The 21,294-nt window shown below is 41.0% G+C and overlaps 4 protein-coding genes across 13 annotated transcripts; 2 read left to right on the top strand and 2 right to left on the bottom strand.

The window, feature by feature from the left end:
• Positions 1 to 1,277: 1,277 nt before the first annotated feature.
• LOC141044831 (uncharacterized) lies at positions 1,278 to 5,269 on the bottom strand. 7 transcript variants are annotated; one of them, XM_090246749.1, is made up of 10 exons: positions 5,130 to 5,269; positions 4,469 to 4,825; positions 3,651 to 3,887; positions 3,181 to 3,509; positions 2,946 to 3,033; positions 2,544 to 2,638; positions 2,342 to 2,414; positions 2,070 to 2,162; positions 1,689 to 1,775; positions 1,278 to 1,557 (listed from the first exon to the last, which is right to left on the bottom strand). In XM_090246749.1, the coding sequence occupies exons 3-10, from the start codon at positions 3,714 to 3,716 to the stop codon at positions 1,492 to 1,494; spliced, it is 897 nt and encodes a 298-aa protein (XP_090102875.1). In that variant the 5' UTR covers positions 3,717 to 3,887; positions 4,469 to 4,825; positions 5,130 to 5,269; the 3' UTR covers positions 1,278 to 1,491. The 7 variants fall into 7 exon arrangements, with proteins under 7 accessions (XP_090102875.1, XP_090102872.1, XP_090102873.1 ...); XM_090246746.1 differs by having other exon boundaries at positions 3,651 to 3,899; positions 4,555 to 4,825; XM_090246747.1 differs by having other exon boundaries at positions 3,651 to 3,896; positions 4,555 to 4,825.
• A 332-nt stretch (positions 5,270 to 5,601) lies between these two features.
• On the top strand, positions 5,602 to 8,394 carry LOC112276056 (uncharacterized). Its single transcript, XM_024507021.3, has 9 exons — positions 5,602 to 5,675; positions 5,898 to 5,967; positions 6,199 to 6,348; positions 6,549 to 6,605; positions 6,730 to 6,855; positions 7,128 to 7,206; positions 7,382 to 7,474; positions 7,690 to 7,803; positions 8,098 to 8,394. Exons 2-9 carry the CDS (start codon positions 5,924 to 5,926, stop codon positions 8,146 to 8,148), a joined length of 714 nt encoding a protein of 237 aa, XP_024362789.1. The 5' UTR covers positions 5,602 to 5,675; positions 5,898 to 5,923; the 3' UTR covers positions 8,149 to 8,394.
• Positions 8,395 to 13,212: 4,818 nt separating this feature from the next.
• LOC112275902 (uncharacterized) lies at positions 13,213 to 18,854 on the top strand. 4 transcript variants are annotated; one of them, XM_024506641.3, is made up of 7 exons: positions 13,213 to 13,553; positions 14,102 to 14,519; positions 15,923 to 16,194; positions 16,930 to 17,034; positions 17,304 to 17,469; positions 17,765 to 18,063; positions 18,173 to 18,854. In XM_024506641.3, exons 2-7 carry the CDS (start codon positions 14,232 to 14,234, stop codon positions 18,549 to 18,551), a joined length of 1,509 nt encoding a protein of 502 aa, XP_024362409.1. In that variant the 5' UTR covers positions 13,213 to 13,553; positions 14,102 to 14,231; the 3' UTR covers positions 18,552 to 18,854. The 4 variants fall into 4 exon arrangements, with proteins under 4 accessions (XP_024362409.1, XP_090102648.1, XP_090102647.1 ...); XM_090246522.1 differs by having other exon boundaries at positions 13,266 to 13,553; positions 13,795 to 14,519; positions 15,926 to 16,194; XM_090246521.1 differs by having other exon boundaries at positions 13,266 to 13,553; positions 13,795 to 14,519.
• Positions 18,855 to 19,713: 859 nt separating this feature from the next.
• On the bottom strand, positions 19,714 to 21,053 carry LOC112275903 (mavicyanin). The gene is made up of 2 exons (XM_024506645.3): positions 20,514 to 21,053; positions 19,714 to 20,336 (listed from the first exon to the last, which is right to left on the bottom strand). The coding sequence occupies exons 1-2, from the start codon at positions 20,689 to 20,691 to the stop codon at positions 20,107 to 20,109; spliced, it is 408 nt and encodes a 135-aa protein (XP_024362413.1). The 5' UTR covers positions 20,692 to 21,053; the 3' UTR covers positions 19,714 to 20,106.
• Between the last annotated feature and the right edge of the window lie 241 nt (positions 21,054 to 21,294).

Raw genomic sequence — 21,294 nt, 5'->3', positions numbered from 1 at the left:
ATGGCAATGCCAAAAATTGCACCCAATTTCACAGGTATCCACTATTATATATATATATATATATATATATAGAAGGAATGTTAAATAGACCAAAAAAATTACTAAATTTACCCACCATCCTAACCATCATGAAAAGAAAAAAAATGACCTCTAGATTAATTTCTCCACTATTGGATCCTAAACCAATGAAAACCAACCACATTCATCATGATTACTATGTACTTTATCATCATGGGTAAATTGATTTAGTAAAAATTTGGGTCTATTTAACATTTCTCTTTATTATATAAAACAACTTAGGCATAATATAAAGACGTACACAAATTGTGCCCAACTACACAAGTTTCTACTACTATATACATATATATCATTTATGTGTAATGTATTTTTTAAAAAGAAATCAAGAACCTTTTAGTTAAGATTAGATGTATTCATTTCTATAATGAGAAAATTGATGCAAGGATTGTCAAAGTTTTACTTGGTTGAATTACAAACGTATGTATGTGTGTATATATACATATATATATATATATATAATTTAATTCTCTGCACCCAAACATCAAGTATATTTTAAATAAGAATACGTGTCAACCAGCAACTTGTTTTTTTTAAAAAAATTATAGAAAGATTCCTTTCTCTTTTGATAGCACAAATTTTTGAACAATTATTATTAGAATCCTTGTGTTGATTTTGGACTGTTCTGTCGTCCTTTGTTTTTTTGTTATTTTTTTCATACTTTAAAACTGTTTGAATATTGGTACTTGTGTAAGATTCTTTTTGTATGTGGACAAAGATTGCAGAACTAAAAATAAACCATTGACAACCTTCCAGATGATTTGGATTAAAAAAAACATTCCTACGAAAATATACTGTAACTAGTTCCATGGTGTTATTAAAAAGTAGTAATGCTGCTACTTCTACCACAAATACTGTTTCTACTCTTATGGATTTAGACACAAAATGGTTGATTGTTTCATGTTCAAGTCATATTTAAATGACACTATCAACATTTTCAATTTTTTATTCTCTATTTGTAATATTGTGCTCAGGTCAAGGTACCTATTACTGTAATTTTAATCATGCATTGGTTGCAAATCATACATCATTCAACTTTGGTCTCCATGTTACACAAGTGTTACAGGATCCATCTTTTGCATGCCTTGGACTGGCTATGGAAGTTCTCAGTTGATCATTCAACAATCAGGCTGAAGCTCATAATCAGGCCAAGCAATCACTTGCAAACACCCAGTTGCAGATTCGTTGACAGTAACAGCAGAAACCCAGAAACTAAAGATGAATTTTTCACGTGATGCAAACATGCTTGCCTCTCTTTGTTGTCCCTATGATGAACTCAGCTGTCGCTGCTTCGCACCGACAGCAAGGTAGGGTAAGGACAAGCAACAGGCAGGGGTGCGATGGTTACCACTGTCTGGAGAACTTTTCATGCTAATGTTGCAACATTTTGCATATTCTACCTCAGTTTTACAACCTCTACGTGTGCCCCTTGTAAGAAATAAAGACGCTCCACACCATCCCCAGAACTCCAGCTGCAGCAACCTGTTGTCCCATTTACACAACAGGATCATGTTTGTTACATATATTTTCAACCCTATAAAATTGGTTGCATAATCAACTCGTAAATGAACTCACAAGTCAAACACTGGTATGCTTGTATCAAGGGTCAGTACCTGAAGCTGTGGAGGAACAAATCCAAAGTTGACGAGCTGAAACGGAATCCAAACCTTCCAGTTTGCTATGACAGTTTCGATGACATCCTGGATTCCACACACGGTAAACTTTCAGCTCAGATGTCAATCTTGATTCCAACCGTACTTTCAAGTGAAAATTTCGTGAGGAATCTCTAGAACAGTGTACATCTAAGCTCAACTTTAAGGGTGAGGTGAAAGGCTTTATGAAAGGTGGTATTTCTTGCCGAGCACCACAATTGAAGTGGGAGGGAAATATATGAAAATTAAAAATTAAAACGGAGAGAGAGCGAGAGAGAGCGGGGGGGGGGGGGGGGGGGGGGGGGGGGGGAGTAATTTCAGCAATTGGTAATATAAAGCGACCTTTCGAAGCTTGTCAGGAAGTTCAGCTTGGCGACCTTCAAGGTTGAGAAGCACGACAAAGAAACCCACAACTCCCAAGGGAGTGAACACCAGCTGCAATGCCAACCATTCATTTTCAGCGTCACACTAGCGGTCCTGATCCAATCATAAAACACAAGAATCAAGACCAAAGATTCATCCAAAGATAAACTTTCAGATGAGCAGCATTAATAAATAAAACGTGGTCTGCTTGTGGATCCGGTAGCTAGACTGTTTGAAATGAACTGGTAGACCTGATCGGCTGCAGTGCGAAGAAGTACACCACCCATCCCTGGAACAGTGACGAAATTCTTTAGAATCCCAAACCTGCAAACGAAAAACAGAACCATGTTAGCCACAAATTCATGGATCACAGAGTGGAAATTCAGTTAGATTCATTCAAATAAACTGTATAAAACCTATACAGAAGAGAGAATAACAGTATCCAATGCATACCAGTAATGCAAACCTGGTCCACTCATAAAGAGACCAATGGCCACGAAGGAGAGCAGGCGTCTCAAATCGACTGCACTGACCCTTTCAACCAGTACCTGCAAAAAAAATATAAATTATAAATTGTACAAGGTATAAAATGGTTCAATCACCAAAAACTAGGACCTGATGCGCGCAATCTCTTCATCAACCACGACTGCATAAGTATATGAAAGAACGTGTACACCAAGTTCCTAATTTCGCTACACCGCAATGTTTTCCGTCTTTGCATATTTAAAAACAAATGACAACTGAGGCTTGGGAGACGAACACTTTGCAGATCTCTGGCTATCTTCTAAGTTCAACCAACACTAAATCTCTCAAAGCATGGATGCTGTTGTATACTTTTGCAATCATGAAAAATACCTGACAAACTAAGTCAGCAATGGCATTCAGAAGCCCTGCGGTGAGGCTTTTTACAATTAGTGGGTGTCGATCTAGAAGCTCCGTGTATCTGAGAAACCCACAATAATCTTCAATGATTACTTTGCAACTTCTACGTCGACATAAAAAGACACAAATATGTCATATGCCACAATGACTACGTTTGTTTGTAAAGTGTATAGAGTAGCTGATGTTATTCAGAGGAAAGGAAGCAAACCTGAACCAAAGCCCAGCGCCAGGTGCCAAGGGTTGGTTCTTATCGTCACCATCCTCATTGTCACCACCATCCCCTCCACTGCCACCAATCCCATCCCCGTTGCCACCATCGCCCGCTATTGAATGTAGCTTCTCTACTTGCTCTGTTTCACTGGGTCCGTTACTTGCACTGCTCCCTCGGGCAATGATCTGGAGATTCTGATCTCTTTCAATCTTGCAGACAGAGCGTCTACGTCCGAGTCTGGCTCCAACGTCACTCGGGGTTATTTGACTGCGTACTTGCCCTGTCCTCTTGTAAACTGCGGAATTGATAGACGTCGAGCATGTAATCTTCAAACATTCCCACGTGCAAGTTGAGTACATATTTCGAACGCTCGAATAGGATAATCTATTCTCGAGTAATTAGGTTCTCGGACATGTAAGCAATGTAAAAAATAATCACATTTAACACCCACGGAGAGATGAAAGTACCTGAGGTGCAGTAAGGCAAGTATATTCTAGTCGTCGCCATCCACCAAGTTGAAGAAGGATAGCCATTGTAAAGCTTCTACGACTGCTCTTGTTGTCGAATCAGAAGACAAAAATATCTCGAATCCGAGTTATTGACGGTTTTAGCTGATAATTCACAGCTTTGGTGTATCTCTGGCTAATAGAGACAAATTTTGAAGTTGCCCTAAATCAATTTCAAGCTAAGAAATAGTCTTGCACCTGCACACACTACTAAAACAAATTTCAAAAATTCCTGTCATACACTGACAAATAATAGAAGACCTAGTCAAACGTGATTACTCTGCTTTTGAACGCTGAAGCGCAAAATGAAAGCTGCTCCTAATCTCATTGCATTCGATTATTCTTACAATTATGGATTAATATATTGAAATAGAGAATGAAAGAAGCAAGAGATGTATCAATTTTGAAAGGGTAATAGACAGATAGTTTCGTCTTACAGACGCCAAAATCTATAATGTGAAATTCCTTGCCTACACAACTCATCATAAGAAGATGCAAAGTGCTGGTGAGTTAAAACGACTGGGTTTCTGACCAACTACAACCTCTAAATCACATTCCTTAAAAGATCACAAAACCCTCCTTAAACCCTCTAAGGTGAATCACTCACAATCATCACTGCAGCATTTTCTGACGCGGATGTGAAGAGAAAAAGCGCATCATAAATATAGAAGCACCTTACGCTAATGTTTGAAAACCAGATGCCAGAAGAAAAAAGAAAAAGAAAATTGTGTCATGCGAGAGAAAGGTTTAAATCCTTCCAAGAACAAAGGTGTTTGAACCTGGACGATCAAGGATCCAGCTTCTCTTCAGAAAGAAGAAGCATATAGCAGCTGAATGAATCAAGAGATATAGCGTTCGTGCTGACCATCCGTTTCGACAGTTTACAATTCCACGATTTCGATTCAAGCAAGCGCCAAATATTCGAATTCCACGATACCACCACCGCCTGCACTTTTGTTACTGTATCCATCTATTGCCTCTACCACTGCCACCATCTGGAATTAAAAATCCAACGTAATATCCTCGTCAAATGTATAATACACTGCGCATCCTCTCATCGAAATCCTTCACAGCGGTAGCTGCCTCCTTCCATTTGTGCTCCCGTATATATCTAAAGCCTCCTCTCCACAAGAACCCTGCAACCCAAAACTTTGGCCCGTTCACTACACGATGAAGTAAAGCGCAAGAATAGTTGCTGTGAAGCTTGCGTGTCGCGGCCGAAGCCTACAAATATGAGGAAAATATCCTACTAAAACGGAACGAGAAAACAAACCAACAGAGGGCAGGCTTTCAGTAGCTGCTCTTCACCTCGTTGGTTCTAAGATTCACAGCGTATTAGAGAGCGTTACCACTCGATCAAACCAAAGCTCGATCGCGAAAGTGCAGGCATGAATGATAGGCAAATCTGAAGACGAGCAGAGCTACAGTCAGTGAACGTACCAGTGACAACCGCTACGAACCGCCAAGGATTCAGAGACCCAATCATACCCAGAATCCTCTTCATGTAGAGGATGGCTGCGATCCAGATTGAACCCAACTCGCATTCCTACAAAAGTGTAGGACTGGACGTTGTGCTCTCAAGATGCTCCGAACGAGCGAGGAAGACGAAGACGATCCCAGCCCCACGACGTCAACGACGTTCATTACGTCCTTATCGCGTCAAGCGGCAGCCGACGTGGCGGACCCGAGTGAACAGTGGGTGGATAGGTTGAAGATGCTTAGCTTCTCCCATTTGGCTTCACCCCATTTGCTCCATCGGTGTTCATCCCGCTCGGGCAGCATGCTTCGGTGGTTTTTACCAGCACTTTTCGGTTCATCTCAGCGACACTTGGAGGGTCATGCTTCCAATCCCTGAATCCTCGTGTTGAGAGCATTGGCAGCTCGGCGTGGAATCGAAGTTGATTTTTCTCACAGCATTGCTTGTTGGCGACGGAGAGGAGTCATCCAACTGAAATTTCAAGAGCATTGGACTTCAATTCAATTGCAGTAAGTGATGGTTTTGTAGTCTTTTCCAAGTTCTGGTTACTTTCAAAGGTTTTCTAGTCTTTGTTGTTGTGTCTTTGTACTCTGCCCCTTTGAGTCTGTGAATTATGAATGTGCCACAGGTTCTTTTATGCGTTGATTTGATTCTTGATTGAGGGTAGAACGCACGATGGTTGTCTACTTGTTTATGTGCTAACATGGATTGGCGATGCAATTTGGCTGAAGATTGGGGACTAATACGGAGAAGAAACATGCCTCCCATCTTGGTTCTTGCTTCGTCCTTCACTGGTTCCAAGTAAGTGCTTGTCAGAAGGGCTTCTGTGCAAACCCTATTCCATATCAATTGTATGTCGATTAATCCATTGCTCTGTTGATGTATCAATTGACCTTTCTATGTAAAAGTTGAATTTGTTTTTGAACTATCGTGAGGATGTGACTGCCATGGCATTACCAGCAATGCTGTCGATGTGTGATTTCTAGATTATGTGCTATGATCTTGATTATATCTGTCTGACTTCTTACGCAGACTCCACATACCATCCGCACTTCAGGATAAGGTTTCTATTTCTGAGGTTTCCAATGCTTCTCCTGGTATTATCGTATGTCAACAAAAAGAAGATGAACAGGTATCAGGGCAAATACGGAAAGAGGCTGTGGCTGCAAAGATATCACGAAGGTATGGTCTCGTACGTCGTATTTCATCTTATCTCTCTGGTCGAATTGTGACTGCTGTGGCATTTACAAGTTAAGCGAAGTACTTACCAAGTCCATCCCGGTTGAAATGTAGCTGGCTTTATGAAATGATTTACAAGGACCTGAACTCTTCGAAATTATAGCGTGCTGAATCCCTGGTTAACAGAATATGCTTGTTTGCAGAGAAACAATTTTGAGATCTAGTGGTTCCGCGCTGATGTTGGCCTTCTTCAACTTCGCGTACTTGGCTTCAAACCCTTCTTGTCTTCTACCTCTCTTTTCTGTGTACAAGCTTGCAAATCTCCCAGTCATTTTCAGTCATTCTGTTCCTGCTTGGCACTTACTATGCATGATGTATATGCAGCGGCGAAAGACCAGACTACCTAGGTGTACAGTCGAACCCACCGTCTCTTGCACTGTGCCCACCAACTCCTGGTTGTATCTCCACCTCAGAGGAGCTGAACGACCCCACCCATTATGTTCCTCCATGGTATCGTCTCCGCCATCCATCCAACCTTTTCGTTCTTTAAGGCTGGCAAATGTTATCCGCCCTGCTTGCCTTCCACTAGTACCCTCAGTATTATCAATTTGGTCCGCAGTTGATGTCGAGTCATATTCAATGTACTCTGTAGATTTGCGCATGTCAAATGTCCATCTCATGATATCAATGAGTTATGATATTTGTTCTCCAATCTGCGTAGCTGTTGGGGTGCCACTTGCTTTAAGAGTTTCGTTAAATTTGCCTTTATTGTATGTCTTAAGGACGTACAATCCTCCAGATGGCCGTGGTCGGAAGAACCCTGCTTCTAAAGAAAAAGCTATGGCGGAGCTCATTGATGCTGTGAGCCTTAGTTTCACTTGTTTTTTTTGTGCTTTTCTGTACCAAGGAGGTAGTTATGATGTAGAAATAATTCCGATGTGAAGTTATTTTGCATGCGATCTGCATCAATTGATGCAAAAGGCTTGTAAACTTCGTCAGATTCGTAATTTCAATGTTCTCATTCTAACGTTCACAGATCAAGTCAACAAAGCCGGACAACTTCACGCCTCGAATCGTTAAGCAGACTGATGATTACGTTTATGTCGAGTACTCAAGCCCTCTTGTTGGCGTAAGTGCATTAGTTTCCTTCTAGTCGACGAGGATTTACCCTTCATGTTAATGTAAATTTGTTTCTGCGTGTGCACTCTACTAGTTGTTGCCAGTAGAATGACATCAACCAGCTGATAGGTCCACAAGGTTGATTCTACGTTTTAAGTTTTAATTCGTTTTCAGTTATTGGCTTTCAGAAGGGACATGAGTTGACAGTATTATGGTATTCTGCAGTTTGTGGACGATGTCGAATTTTGGTTTCCTCCTGGCAATCGGTCGTTGGTAGAGTATCGATCTGCATCTCGGAGAGATGCCATAGACTTTGGCTTCAACCGCAAGCGAATTAAGGTAGGCTTAATACACATATACATGGATCGCATTAAAGCAGTGGACATGCAAGGAGTCAGCATCATAATCCTTAATATTTGGAGGCCGTTGATATCTCGTCGACCGTTACGTTTCTTTGTGTAATCCCCATTAATAGCTTTCTTCTCTATGATATCGTATGTTAGAAAGCATCAAACATATGAACTAGCCTCGGCGTTTCCTGTTTGCTGTCTTGATTAACAGTCCGTTTGCAATCTTGAATTGACTAAGGTATTTGTGTTGTGAATACTGACATGTAAACGTGAGGAACAACAGGCTCTGCGTCAAGCTCTGGAGCGCTATGGATGGGAATCTATTGGATTCTGATTGGATCAGCTCGCTCTTCAGTCTCAGAATTTCCAGTTACCCTGGAATGCCAGCATATCAATATGCACACTCGATCTCTTCACATATCGACTGCAAGACTCCAACTCTTTAATTTGTATACATTCACCCCTGGAGATTATCTGTGCATCTCTTGCTGGATTGTAATCTTTTCTGGGGATACCTAAAAATCCTTGATTCTGATGAAAATAACAAAAATACACCCTGTGTCTGGCAGGGTCATCGTCATTAACTTGCAAATTGATACTGTGATTTTTTTTCTTTCTTTTCTTTATCCTTCTCGTTACAGGTCATTAGTGATCATGAGTCTGATTTCCGAGGAACTTAGATGTTGAATGCCAAGAGAAGTAGATCCTTCGCGGGTTTATCGTTATTTCTGATTTGTCCTGACGTACAATGTAGGCAAGTTTTTGCCCTGTATTTTCTGATATTCATCAATTTCTTGCAATTGGCTTGATGTCTAAAACTACTGTATTAGAATAGAGGTTCGAAGAGATTGTCATGTCAAGAGTCAAAACTAAGACACGTTGGATCTCTATAGTGAGAACTCTACTGCATTGCGTTATTTGACGTTGACAACCAAGAGTGATGTTCTCAAAGTGAACTTGTCCCATACACGAAGTTTACATTCGGCTGTTACAAAGACTTGAGCAGTGGTGCATCCAGTTTACCAACTTTAAGGCCGAGCAGGATTCTTCAAGTCACATCATTCTCGAGTTGGATTTATCAAGAGCCTTGCCTAGCGGTAATGATAGGGCCAGGTTTTATCTTTCTACCCTCCTAGAGCACATCTATGAAAATTTCCTGTTGGATGGAGTTTCATGTTGGACAAAGTTGAACAGAGATTAAAGCGCTTCGCGACTAACTTTCCATGCGTGTCCCCAACTAATCAATGCAATCATGGAGTTGCGTTGTTCACTAAAATTTTATTGTACACCAATTTTTTGTAATTATCACCTTCAGTCCATTCGAAGTGCTTCCAGGAAGTACCCATATTTCGCTTTCTTATTGAGTTGATCTGATAATTGCAGGTACCTTTTTCTTCGACATCTTTCAGAACATCTGTGAGAACTTGAAGTGTTTTTTCTCTGTTGTAGTGGCATCAATAGTTTTGTCACTTTTGCTGTAAAGAAGATCTATATTATTGTCTGTACACCTGACAGTTATGTCTTCAAAAAGGCAGGAGCAGTTGAAAAAAAAACCGCAAGATGTGGCCACATAGAATATTCAAGTAAGTCCTAATCGTGGAAGGTTTTCATTTCTTTTATTTTCTTTTTATTTTTTAAAAAGTTTGGCATGAGCACATTTTTACGATCGATTCAAAATACCAAAGTAGCCTTTTGTCTTTCTCTTTTATGTTCTGCATGATAAACTTGCAGTTTATTACCACTTCTGTGCACGTTCTGATCATGAGATTCCTTTTTTCCTTCCTATTCCTTCTATTATAATATGAATCTTCTGGTGTAATTGTTACAACCATTTCTAAGGATCATGCAGTTATACACTACATTCCATAACCCAACATTGTGATAACATTGTGATAACATTGTGATAACTTCTACACAGAGTGCATAGAATGTCCATGGACAGTCATTGGTATCAAAATTGTATCATTATGTTTTTACTGTATTTTAAATGCTATGAGAGGATATCAGAATATGCTCGTACAACTTTAGGCAAACGATTTCACACTGTAGATAAATATTGACTTCTAACTGTTCATGTACACTAAAAAATGACTGGATAGTTTGAAACAACCCACCAAGTGCAAAATAGGTTCCTATTGCATGAAAACAACCTGATGGGTTTGTGGCACCTATTTGCTCAGATGGAATTTCTTATTGGCTATTTTATAATTGGGCTTGGGAATCACAAGCATCAACCAGGTTTTGTGTGAGCATTCATTCTTGAATCATTTTGTGGAAATATATCTGGAATTTGATGATTCAGATTTTTTTTTTTTTTTTTTTTTTTTTTTATTGTTTTAAGTTGTAAAGTAGTGCAGGGCTTTCTGAGAAATTCTTGAGTGGTTGTTAAGGTTTCAACAAATTGTTGTGCATGGCATGGAAAGTCAAGATAGGAAACAACTTGCACAAATACTTGGAAGTATATATATATATATATATATATACACTTAAATTTAGATTCTATTTTTGTTTTATTTTTAAATAGAAGAAGGGTGTAGGGGGGGAGAGGGGAGGGGCTTCATGTATAATCAGTTTAAATCTCAATTTAAGTATGAAAACTGAAAAGTGTTCATTTTGTTTAACTTATTACACTTGGCAAAATTAGATGATTTAAACTATCAGTTAGTCTTAACTTCATTCTTTATCACTGTTGATTCAACTCTTTTTTATGATTTTTTATTAATGGCAAGGGGTTCTTTTATTTTGAAAAATGTGTTAGCTTTGAGTGAAACAAATATGTAAGATGCTTAAAAATGTAATAGACTTTCCAGAATTTTTCCATATCTAGAATTTAATGCTTTTATGAATACAGGTTGAAGTCAAATTTTTAAATTTTAACTTGTTATTTTAGATTTCTTCTTTCCCCTTTAAGAAATCCATGATTATATATTCCAACACATTCAAAAAGATATGTGTTTTATTTATTTATTTTAGACCTTCTTAATTCTAATAAAAGTTTTTATCATAGATTATTATATTTTAAATACTGATTTTTTGTTAAATGTCATATATCTTAGTTTTGAAGAAGTTAACAATACTTTAATTTCATAAATTGAAATGTAAATCAACAATTACAACATGTGGCACTTTGGTCTCTCTCTATATATATATTTATACCATTATTTTCTTTCCTTTTAGAATAACCAAAACTTACACACACACACACACACACACACACACACATATATATATAAACAATGCCTCTAGAAGTGCCATTCTTTTTAGAAAAATATGTTATTTTTATGTTTGATTAGAATGTAGCTAGTGCAAATTTCATTAGCATTTGCATATCTATATAATAATTACAAAAGATGAAGTAATATCTATTCATTTTTAAAAATTAAGACTTTGAAAGTATATTTAAATAATTCCAAAAAAATATGAATATGTATATATATACATGTTAGTGTTAAATAAAAAATATTTGTCAGATTATGTGAAAAAAAACCACATGAAAAGTAGTTTATTACTTGGCATTTATCATGTTAAGCCAAATAGAACCCCAGGATTATCAGAAATGGTGAAGTGGTGAAACAACTCAGTGTACTTGGGTCTCGAAGTAAAATATAGTCATCACAAGACCTCAGATGTAAATAGAATCTCTTACCAATTATATTTCAAAAAAAATAAAACCCAACAAAATCCGAAAGTCGAAGTCCATAATAGTTTGTGTGTAAAGACTAACAAAACATATGTGTGTCACCATATTTTATACAATATTTTTAATTCTAAAAAATAATATTGAAACATATAATTTGAAACACAAAAAAAAATAAAAATAAAAATAGACATCTTATAAGAGAGATATTGACTTTTAATTGCAAATCCAAACAGAATGATTTCATGGTCACAGCCAAAATTGATGACCCCAAATGTTTGAAGTTGCACAGTGGATGGGCTTGCGAAGACCTTCACGTCACCATTGGACTTACTAAATGTGAATCTAACCAATTGACATTCTCTTGCTCATTTCTTGACTGATATTTTTTCCGATCACTAAAATAGCACGTGATTTTGAATTTAGTTTCTCACAAAGTTTTGGATAGTGATGTACGAAGGCTATCTCTACCAACCAATATATATATATATATATAGCTGTATACACATGATGAAATCTTATTATTGGATTTCGATGACTGTTTGCACTACTTCCAACACCAAGCAAAAGTGATCCAAGAAGCCTTACACTTATATATTTATATAATTTTAATGTAAGGTAGACCTTTGATTAACATTGTCAACTAGGCACTGTTCAACAATAGTTTTGTGATAAAGTCAGTAAACACAAGTCACCGCATTCAATGTCCAAGTCTTTCACGCTCTTAAGACAGGTCTCTGGCGATGAAGGCGATTAAAGGAGACGTTGAAGTGAAAAAAAGTTACTAGTGAGCGGCCTTCTGGAGTCGAGGACATCGAAAAAGAAAACAAATACACAAAAGCAAAACACATATGAGCAGCTGGTGCTTCATACAAAAGAGCCTCGAGCACGACGCAAATTCCAAATACGATCAACTCCCGCTCGGTAGCAATTCTAAGTGCCATCAAACAGCTAGGCTAGCTCCCCCAAGGCTTGTCAATCACAGCCTCATTGAATGCGGAGCTAAGGAGGTGCATGCGATGCGTGAGCATGTATTGAAAAAGGCGTGCAGCGACGCCCACATTCTAACTGACGGTGACAGGGAGTGGTCACTATCCTTGAAAATCATTCAGTGTAGCTAGCTACTAGCCGAAAGGTGCCACACACACAGGATCTGAGGAAGGCGCATCAATTTTATGTCGCTGCTCACAAACTGCCTCGAAAGAGCCACAAAAGAAGGCGCGCACACACAAACTCACACGAGTCGATCTCACAAGACGCCAATACGAGATGATGCGCAGCGGCATGGAGCACCAAGGAATCAGATGCGAGCTCGCTCGCTCACTCGCTCGAGCAGGAGGAAAGCGAATTGGACCGCGCGCAAGCGGCTTTGAGCCAAGCCTTTGCAACGCAGCAGCCCTTGAGCTCAAACAAAAGCCAACACGCTTCAGAATGATTGCTGGTCACGAGACCGCTACAGCTCAATGATTTCCGTCGACGGCCGCGCGCGGGCTCCCCTTCGCCGCAAGTGCCACCTCGGATTTAGGAGGGGTCGGGATCCAGACCCCCACTGGACGAACGAAACCTCACGAGTCACTTACACCGACCAAAGGTTTTCCGTCGAAAGAACGGATGGAGGTGACGAATGACCGAGCTGTTCGTCAAGGTCGTCGGATCGATTCAAGCGGAGGCGCGGTTATAGGGCGCCCGGCGGACTTCGTCCTGTGCCCCATGCCTGTGGAGGGGGGGGGGGATCGTCTCGCTGCCTGAGGGAAGGGGGGGAGGGAGGGGCCGTCTTGCGCTGGCATACTGTTCCCATAGTTGATTGTGAGCTTTTTCCGAGCATTGTCTGCGACTTGCGGTTGTTTTACTGTTGTAAACGGCTGCGTGTGTGTGGAGGATCCCTCAGGTGTTTGTGGAGGCTTCAGGTGCTGTTAGATGCGGTTCTCGTTCTCGCTTGCACTTTATCCATCTCTCGCATTGCTTCTGTGCTCTAGGATCTGGGCCATTTTGCGCTCGAGTTCTGGTTTCCCTGTGGTCTGTTCTATTTCTGTGCGTGTTTCAAGAGGAGGAATAGGAAGAGAAGGAGGAGGAGGAGGAAGAAGAAGAGTATACGATTCCAGGTTGGTTTCTGGTCGCTGTTGTTATATTTTACCCTCTGTGTTTTTTGACGTTTTGTGGAATGTTTGGTGGGTTTCTTCTACGTGGGTTACAAGTGGGGATGTAGGTTTATGGGTGTAGTGTAGATTTTTTGGAAAGTGAGATGAACTGCAAGAGTAGGACTAAGGGGGGGAGATCTGTGGGAGTTTTTGAGGTATGGCAAGCTCAGTTGGAGTGAGGTGTGATTTGGATTGAGGTGTGCAGATCTCGCTTGAAACGATGGTGTTTTAGAGGCGAGCGAGAGGGGGGTTCAGCTTGGGAGTGGGGGGTGTAGATTCTTGGCAGCAGTTAGTTTTATGGGATCTGGTTTTTGGGGGTACATTGTGGGAGAAGGGAGTATAAGACAGTTCGGGGGATCACAGAATGAGAGACTAGTACTGGGTCTGCACAAGACCATTCCTGGTTGATTATTGTCGTTGAGATCCCTCTGGCGAACGGTGGAGGAGAGGGTTATCAGCACACAGACGTCAGGAATCCTTCATTTCTAACTCGGGATGGAGTTTAATAACAGGCCAGAGATCTAGCAACCCATGGAGGGAGACCAGATCTGGAGCTCGAGAGGGCTGTAATGCCACTGTCGCATCAACTAATTGAGGCTGCCTCCGCCTTGTGCACAACTGTGCCTCGTTGAGCGGAGCCTCATGAGTCTGCGATCCGAAGCCAAGAAGCAATTGCATGAGGATAAGACTGAGAGGGGGGAAATGAAGGAAACGGAGACCATCAGACGGCCGCTGCCTAGGTTCCAAAGAGACTCCACGAACTCTGTGAGTGCAGGTCGTGAAAGAGCTCCTGTTTCTCCCCGGGCATGGCCGCTTCTCTCTTTGTTCGCATGTGTTTTGGTTATGGGCGTCATGGGCATGCGGCTCCTGCCTCCTACCAAATACACCAACTGGGCGGACCCTTTTAAAAGCTGGGATCCCCAGGACAAGGTAGATACTCAATTGTCAACCCTAGCTCTATTCCTACCTGCTCACATGTTATCCTTGGGGCAGACTCATATCCAATTTCATATGCCTGAACTTGTGCGCGATACGAAGTCGAAGCACGTTAGGGCAAAATTAATTTAAAATGCATCGAGTGTAAATATATTTACCAAGTGACAGTGAATCTTCGAAACGCATTTGGGAGCGTAATAGTTGAATTGTAGGTCATACGACATTTTCGTTCACTTCTTTGGGGCAGTCGCTGTTTTGCATATTATGTTTCATAAGTAACTAGCTTCTGTGAATGAAAGTTAGTGTGCGAGAAATTCGGAGTTAGAGCTGCTGGCAATGCTTTCCCTGTGATTTCCTTCTGTACTCGCTTTCTGCTGCTACCATTCAAAGTCGGTGGGGTACTAGGTTAAGAAATGTTCGTGCAATCTGCTGCAGCTCTGAAGCATATTTAGCTCACTTGCAGTGAAGATTATCACCCAACCCGTTCTTGAAAGTAGAGAAATTGTTTGTGACATGGATGTGCAAGACTGAATTGGGTGCCCATGCGCAGGCACGCTTGACTTTTTAAGTTTAGGTTGCTGTATCTACTGGTAGCCAGAATCTGGGAGGTGTTTACGTTAGATTCTTACGTGCGTTGATGTTCGACAATGAGGTGCACAGGGCATCGTTTTAGGTTAGAATCCTTGTCATTGTGATCCTAGGTTACTTTGGAAATGACGTAATTGCGGATTCGGAAGGTGAACGTAGTCTGTTGGCGGTGGTTTGTGCCAAGTAGATCTTCTTGAGGTAGTTGAGTGAAGGCGGTGGACGAGGTCAAGGCCCTGACGAGACATCGTCATTGAAGCTCAATTATAATGAGTGGCTCATGTGGATGTTTGAGCTGACAAGTCATGGTTTAGTTTCAAGGTTACGTTCTCACTATCAGGCCGTATGTTGTATCTTTTGAAACGGAAAATCCTCGCTGGTTAGGTAATAGCTATTCCTTTGTCCACAGGTCAACGATTTGAGAGTCACTCGCCGTATTTGACGCAGTCTTTGGTGTCAATGCTGCAAGTAGTCAAATCTTACAAGATTCATCAGTGTTGTGACTTGCTCTCAGCAATTCGTTTGGTTGTAATTCTATCTCCTTTTTGGAAGTTTCCTTTTTCTAAAAGACATTGCTTATCATGATAAGTGTCATATTTGCCTCTATCCACCACTTAACTTGATTTAATTAGTATGTCTTATTAGCGGTTTTTATTATCTAGTTTCTGTTCCTGTTTTGAGAAGATTCTTCTGTTCAGAAATTTTACGATTCATGAAGATTATGTGAAAGTGTTGGATTCTATTTGTAGCTCAAATTATCTCGTCCTGAGTTCACATCCTATTGACTTCCGAACATCTTCTCGTTCTTGTAGCAGTGGGCTTTTCCCAATGTGATGGCTTCTTTCCACTCATGGAAACACAATCAGCTCCAGGACAATCGTAAAGCGTTTGAAGAGGGATTTCAGACTGTTCTAGATCCGATTCGAAGCACAGAGTCCGAGGATGAGAACATCGACTCTTCAAACAAGGGGGACGAGACCGTCGAGGCTTCGACATTGGAAGATATACATGTTTTCGTCTGCACCGATGAAGCTGATCTTCGACCTCTCGCAGTATTGATCAACTCCAGCATGGCAAATTGCCCGTAAGTCCTTCGTTTTACATGGAACCTTCTTGTCTTCGTGAATTATTAGATCATTCCATTCCTGGAACTGGTTCTTTTAGTATTAACCCATTGATATTCCATGATTTTAATGATTTTCTTTTGCTCCTTGTTGCACCTACAGTCCCCTTCGTGTATCAAAGTCTAAAAGAGTGTTGATTCTTTGCCCTTTTTTGACACATCCTAAGTTAATCCGCAAGGTCAGTACTGATTAAAAAGTAGCCCCTCCTTGGTTCCTCTTTTATTCGCTCTGTTCTACAGATTGTTCTGTCGTCTTATTGTTGAGAATCATGTTTTACTCAGTCACGTCTTTAGTCTGATTGTCTTTTCACCCCCATTATGTTATGCTTTGAAAAAAAATAGCGTAGCGGTGATTTATTTTTTGTTTCTTATTTTATTATATCTCTACATGCCCAAATCTGGACTTGAACACTGTGAAAGAAACCGAGTGATCGTAAATGACTTTCATAGACTAACGTCAAGCACGTTCTCCTTGAAGTAGTCCACTTTCCTCCTGTCATTACGATGCAATTATGCTTTGGTTGTTAACTATCTCTCCTTTGAGGTGTCAGCAATATCTTCCGTAAAATTGCTGGATAGATTGTTAGTCCACGTTACATAACGAGGCGTGTATCATCCAATCGATCCTTAACACGTCTTGAAACTTTGCACTGATTTTAATGTTTACCTTTCTAATCATGATCTCTATGGCTGCAGACATCCAGAACGGCTTTTTTACCATTTAGTCATGCCGCATAATCAGAGGAACGCGGCGAAAAGGCTAAAACACCTACTTCCGAAGGCTAGAATTGAGATGGCTGAGTAAGTTTTTCTCATAATTTGTTTTTTCCCGATCAATTATGGTGTTGGATTGTTTTCATTTTTCTGTTAATCGAATGGGATTGTAGTGCTGGGATATTACGTTTAACAAGAGAATACATAAATGCTGCTTCGTGTATCTGTAGTTTACTTCAATTCTGCAGCCTATGCTGTACAATTTCAATCACTTTACTTTTCGTGTCATTTTTATAATCCTCTTTGCTATACGTTTCTGATTTAACTTGTGAGTTCTTCCTTTTTGTCCTGAACAGAAAATATATCGACATCCGCGAGGTGGAAGAGCATATAACGTTCCGGAATGATACCGGGGCTCGCAAGGAGCTCGTGAGTCCCTACAATTTTCTGCCATTCTACCTGCCTAAAACGTATAGCGAAATAAGGCGCATCATCTACCTGGACTCTGATATTGTAGTGAAGGTGATTATTTCTTGAGGACGCTATTTCAGTAATTTGAGTTTGATCTTTTTTATTCTGGCTTTCCTTTGGTTTGGTGTCAATTGTTGAAGTGGGATAGTAGTTTCTCTCAATTGTCTCATTTGAATTTCATATATATTTCTTTTACCGAGATTTTCTCTATTATTTTGTGATGCACTGTTTCCACCTGTGCAGAATTTTCAAACTTCTCAGAGCAACTGTGATATGCAGTTTTTGTCTTGCCATTGGTCAGAGATTCATTCAGCTCATCAGCAGTACGCCTTTGATTGTTTTACAGGGAAATTTGGAAGTGCTGAATGATGTAGATCTTGAAGGTCATTCAGTGGCGGCTATTGAAGACTGTTCACAGAGGTTCCAGGTTTACTTCGATTTTGCTCAGTTGGATGAGATTCAGAAGCGACAGGGACCAGATCGACCAAGTTGGTTACCAGACGAACCCTTCAACAAATCAGCTTGTGTGTTTAACCGTGGAGTTCTTGTCATTGATACTAAAGAATGGATTGATCAGAACATCACCAAGGCTATTGTTTGGTGGATGGATGAGTTTCGAAAGGCTGACAAGAAGGCATTGTACAAGTACGCTCTCGTACCATTTTTTTTTTTATGGCTCTTAACCTCCCATTTTCGAGTCCAATTTTCATTTTTTGCGACGTCTCATGGTGCTTTGATATCATCATCTTTGCAGGGCAGGAATGTCACAACCACCCTTCTTACTTGCACTTTACGGAAAGCACAAAGTGCTGGATGAGACATGGAACGTACGAGGTCTCGGTCGACCCAATCTGAGTGACATGGAGAGAATATACTACAAGAAGGGGTGGAATTATACATTTGAGAGAATTCCTTTTATGTCCCCGTTTGCTGATGAAGCCAATATTCTCCACTTCAACGGAAAATATAAGCCTTGGAAGGGCAAGCGCCACCGCGGAGAAAATGACGAGATTATTTCAATTTGTGGTGATCCAGCGAAAGGTCAAGAATGTGCAGGCTTATGGTGGGAGTACTTGTCCCCAGAATCCAATGATTTTTTAAAGAAGAAGCCCGTGTCAAAGGGTATTCTGTAGAATGTATCGTAGGATGTCCCTTAACACCAACCATTGCATCTCTTTCTCGTGTTTTGTAGTGCAGTTTAGTTCTGGTTCACAATCAGCTTGTTGTGTAATTGCCATCCCATACTCTGGGAAAATTAAGACACGTTTTGGAACTTGGGAGTGCGAATAGGAGTCTGGAGGCAGTCTTCCTCCGGATGTGGTTTCTGAGCCTCTCCTCTGTAAACAAGAGCTAACAAGTGGCTCATGTGTCTGGTTCTTGTATAATTCAAACAGCATTGAGGCATAAGTGAGCCTTTCCGGCATTCATTCCTGGTCTGTTTCGACTTTTGTAATGCTCAGTGCCAACTATTACGTTTTTACTCTCTGTTCTGTTTCTATGTGATAATTTGATCGACCATAGCTAAAGTTCGCTCATCTCATGCCAATCGAACCCAACAGTCATCTCTCTTTATTGGAGTTTTTTGATATAAGCGGATTAACAGGCTTGGGATGTTATTACAGGCCTTGAAAATCAACGTATCGCCAGGTTGTTTATGTCTTGAGGCATGAAGTGAGTGTTAGAGGTTGCCGTTCGAAGGTTTGATTGAATCTCTGAAAAGAAGTCTGTTATTTTCATGCTACAGTCATGCAGCATAAAATCTAATTTCCCATGTATACTAGTGGGCTTGCGGATAATGAAGAAGAATTAGAAGACAATTTCAGTATTATATTATACCCTTTTCAGGTGGCTATCTCAGTGTATGACGTGAACGTTGCGTTTGGAGTAAGTGAGGTGAGAAGTTGCTACCACAAATCTGTGATACAGCTTCGCACAATGGTAAAAATTGACTGGCAGATTTGATGGTAGGAAGCCGAGTCAAATACTCATTTTAGGAATTACTTAAATCAAATATGTGAGCAGAGCAAACGAGATAATTGCGAGGCAGTAAGGTTGATTGAACAGAAAATTCATTGCTGGGTAACGGTGTTGCAATGTAAATGCAATCAATATCTGGGCAGATGAGATATTATTGGCATACCATCATGACACTGAAGAACTACAGCGACACTGCGCAGACGATATTCCTCACACTATTCATACTGGTCCAAGTGTCCCAAACCAAATCAGCCTGCTTAACAGGAACTGTAGCACATATAGCATTCAAAATTCAAGAACAACGGTGGCGAAAGTAGATAAAAATGGAGAAGGAATTAAAGGATGTAATTACTTCATCACGAAGATCCTCTCACCGCGGTACAGTTAATTCACGTTATGGATCCTGGATGACGACGACTAATTCCTCCCCAAGACACGGCCATTAACTTGCCATTTCTACTAGGAACACAGCGCATCATACTAATTCCCATTCCAAGACTATCAACATGTATTTTCTTACTTCTAATAGTACTCTGTAACTGCGTTCATTGCAGTAAACGGTACAAACCAACCTTCTAACTACAAGGCCAGAGGCTTGTCTTCCATTCGTATTTATACTCGACCACGCTTTAACAGCATATCATGACTTGTGGCCCTTCCAGCCACTCATCGCTGTGGTAATGGAACGACCCATTTCAACAATGTCCCCGGTTACATAAGCTTGCGGGGACGGTTAATGGCGAGGACCTTGATCTTCATGCCGTCGGAGCAGTGACCAGGAATAGAGCAGATGAAATAGTGGACCCCAGGCTTGTCAAGCGGCATGGAAGTGGCACCGTCAGCGAACTCAGGACTAAGGGGCTTGGTCATGGTGCACTGGTTGAAGTCCTCGAAGCTCCCCACCTTCACCACATTGTGCATCTCCTGCATATACGTAAACTCTGCAAGTCACCACCCCCATTCATCATCCACCAACCCAGTAAGTTTCAACAAACAGAAACACCGAAAAAAAAGCTCATGCTACACATTGCCAAAGCGTAAAGTTTTACTGTTGATCAGTATCCGAAATCAAGGGGGAGAAGGAGGAAAAAACACCAACTCAAAAATGTGAGACTTACTCAGAGAGTCACCGACGTAGTACGTCTTCCCCTGCACGGCACTGTAGTACTTATCCCCCGTGGGGAAGTCCCACTTCACTTGGTACTCTCTACCGGCGGGCTGGTTGTCGGCATAAGCTGCCGAAGCCATAGCCAGCACCACCACAAAGAGCAACACAGACAGCACTACCTTTGCCATGCCTCTTACCTGATATCCAACAATACAACCTACACAGCTCTCTTTCTTCAATAACCTCACCGGATCGACAACGCAGCTACGATCTGACGACAGAAACACGAATTGGAGAGTGTTGGTATCTGATACTAGTGCTCAACAAAGCGACAGCAAACTCCTGGTAGAGAGGGTGGGGTGGGGACTGGGAGGCAATTGCAACGAGCAGGATTGTCCGGTATCAGTTGCAGTAGATGTCGCAGGCAGGACTCTCCAGTTAGTACCTCGACTAGCTAGTGCCTAACTTACTCCAAATGCCAGTGACAAGTCCTGGCTGTGTGCAACTGTATGGGTCTAATGACTGCAGGTTTAGTGAAAGAAGTGGGAGAGATGATGGCGATGAGGTGCAAGGGAGGCTGCAGGAGGGCTTAAGTATGAGTCGTATTGAGGAATTGCGTCCGGTGGCATTGAATGCGAGGGGGAGGTGGAAGCATGACAAGAATCAGCTGCTCTGACATGCACCCACTGCCTTCATTCATTGTCCTTGATCTCTTAGCGGGGGGACTTTCAGGCTTGTTCCATTTGCGTCTCTGCACTGGTTGATTTTTAATTTATTTTATTTGGTTTTTA

This window comes from Physcomitrium patens, chromosome 23, assembly GCF_059467195.1.
Source record: "Physcomitrium patens ecotype Gransden chromosome 23, ASM5946719v1, whole genome shotgun sequence".
NCBI lineage: Eukaryota > Viridiplantae > Streptophyta > Bryopsida > Funariales > Funariaceae > Physcomitrium > Physcomitrium patens.
This window is presented reverse-complemented; position numbering and strand designations above follow the sequence as displayed.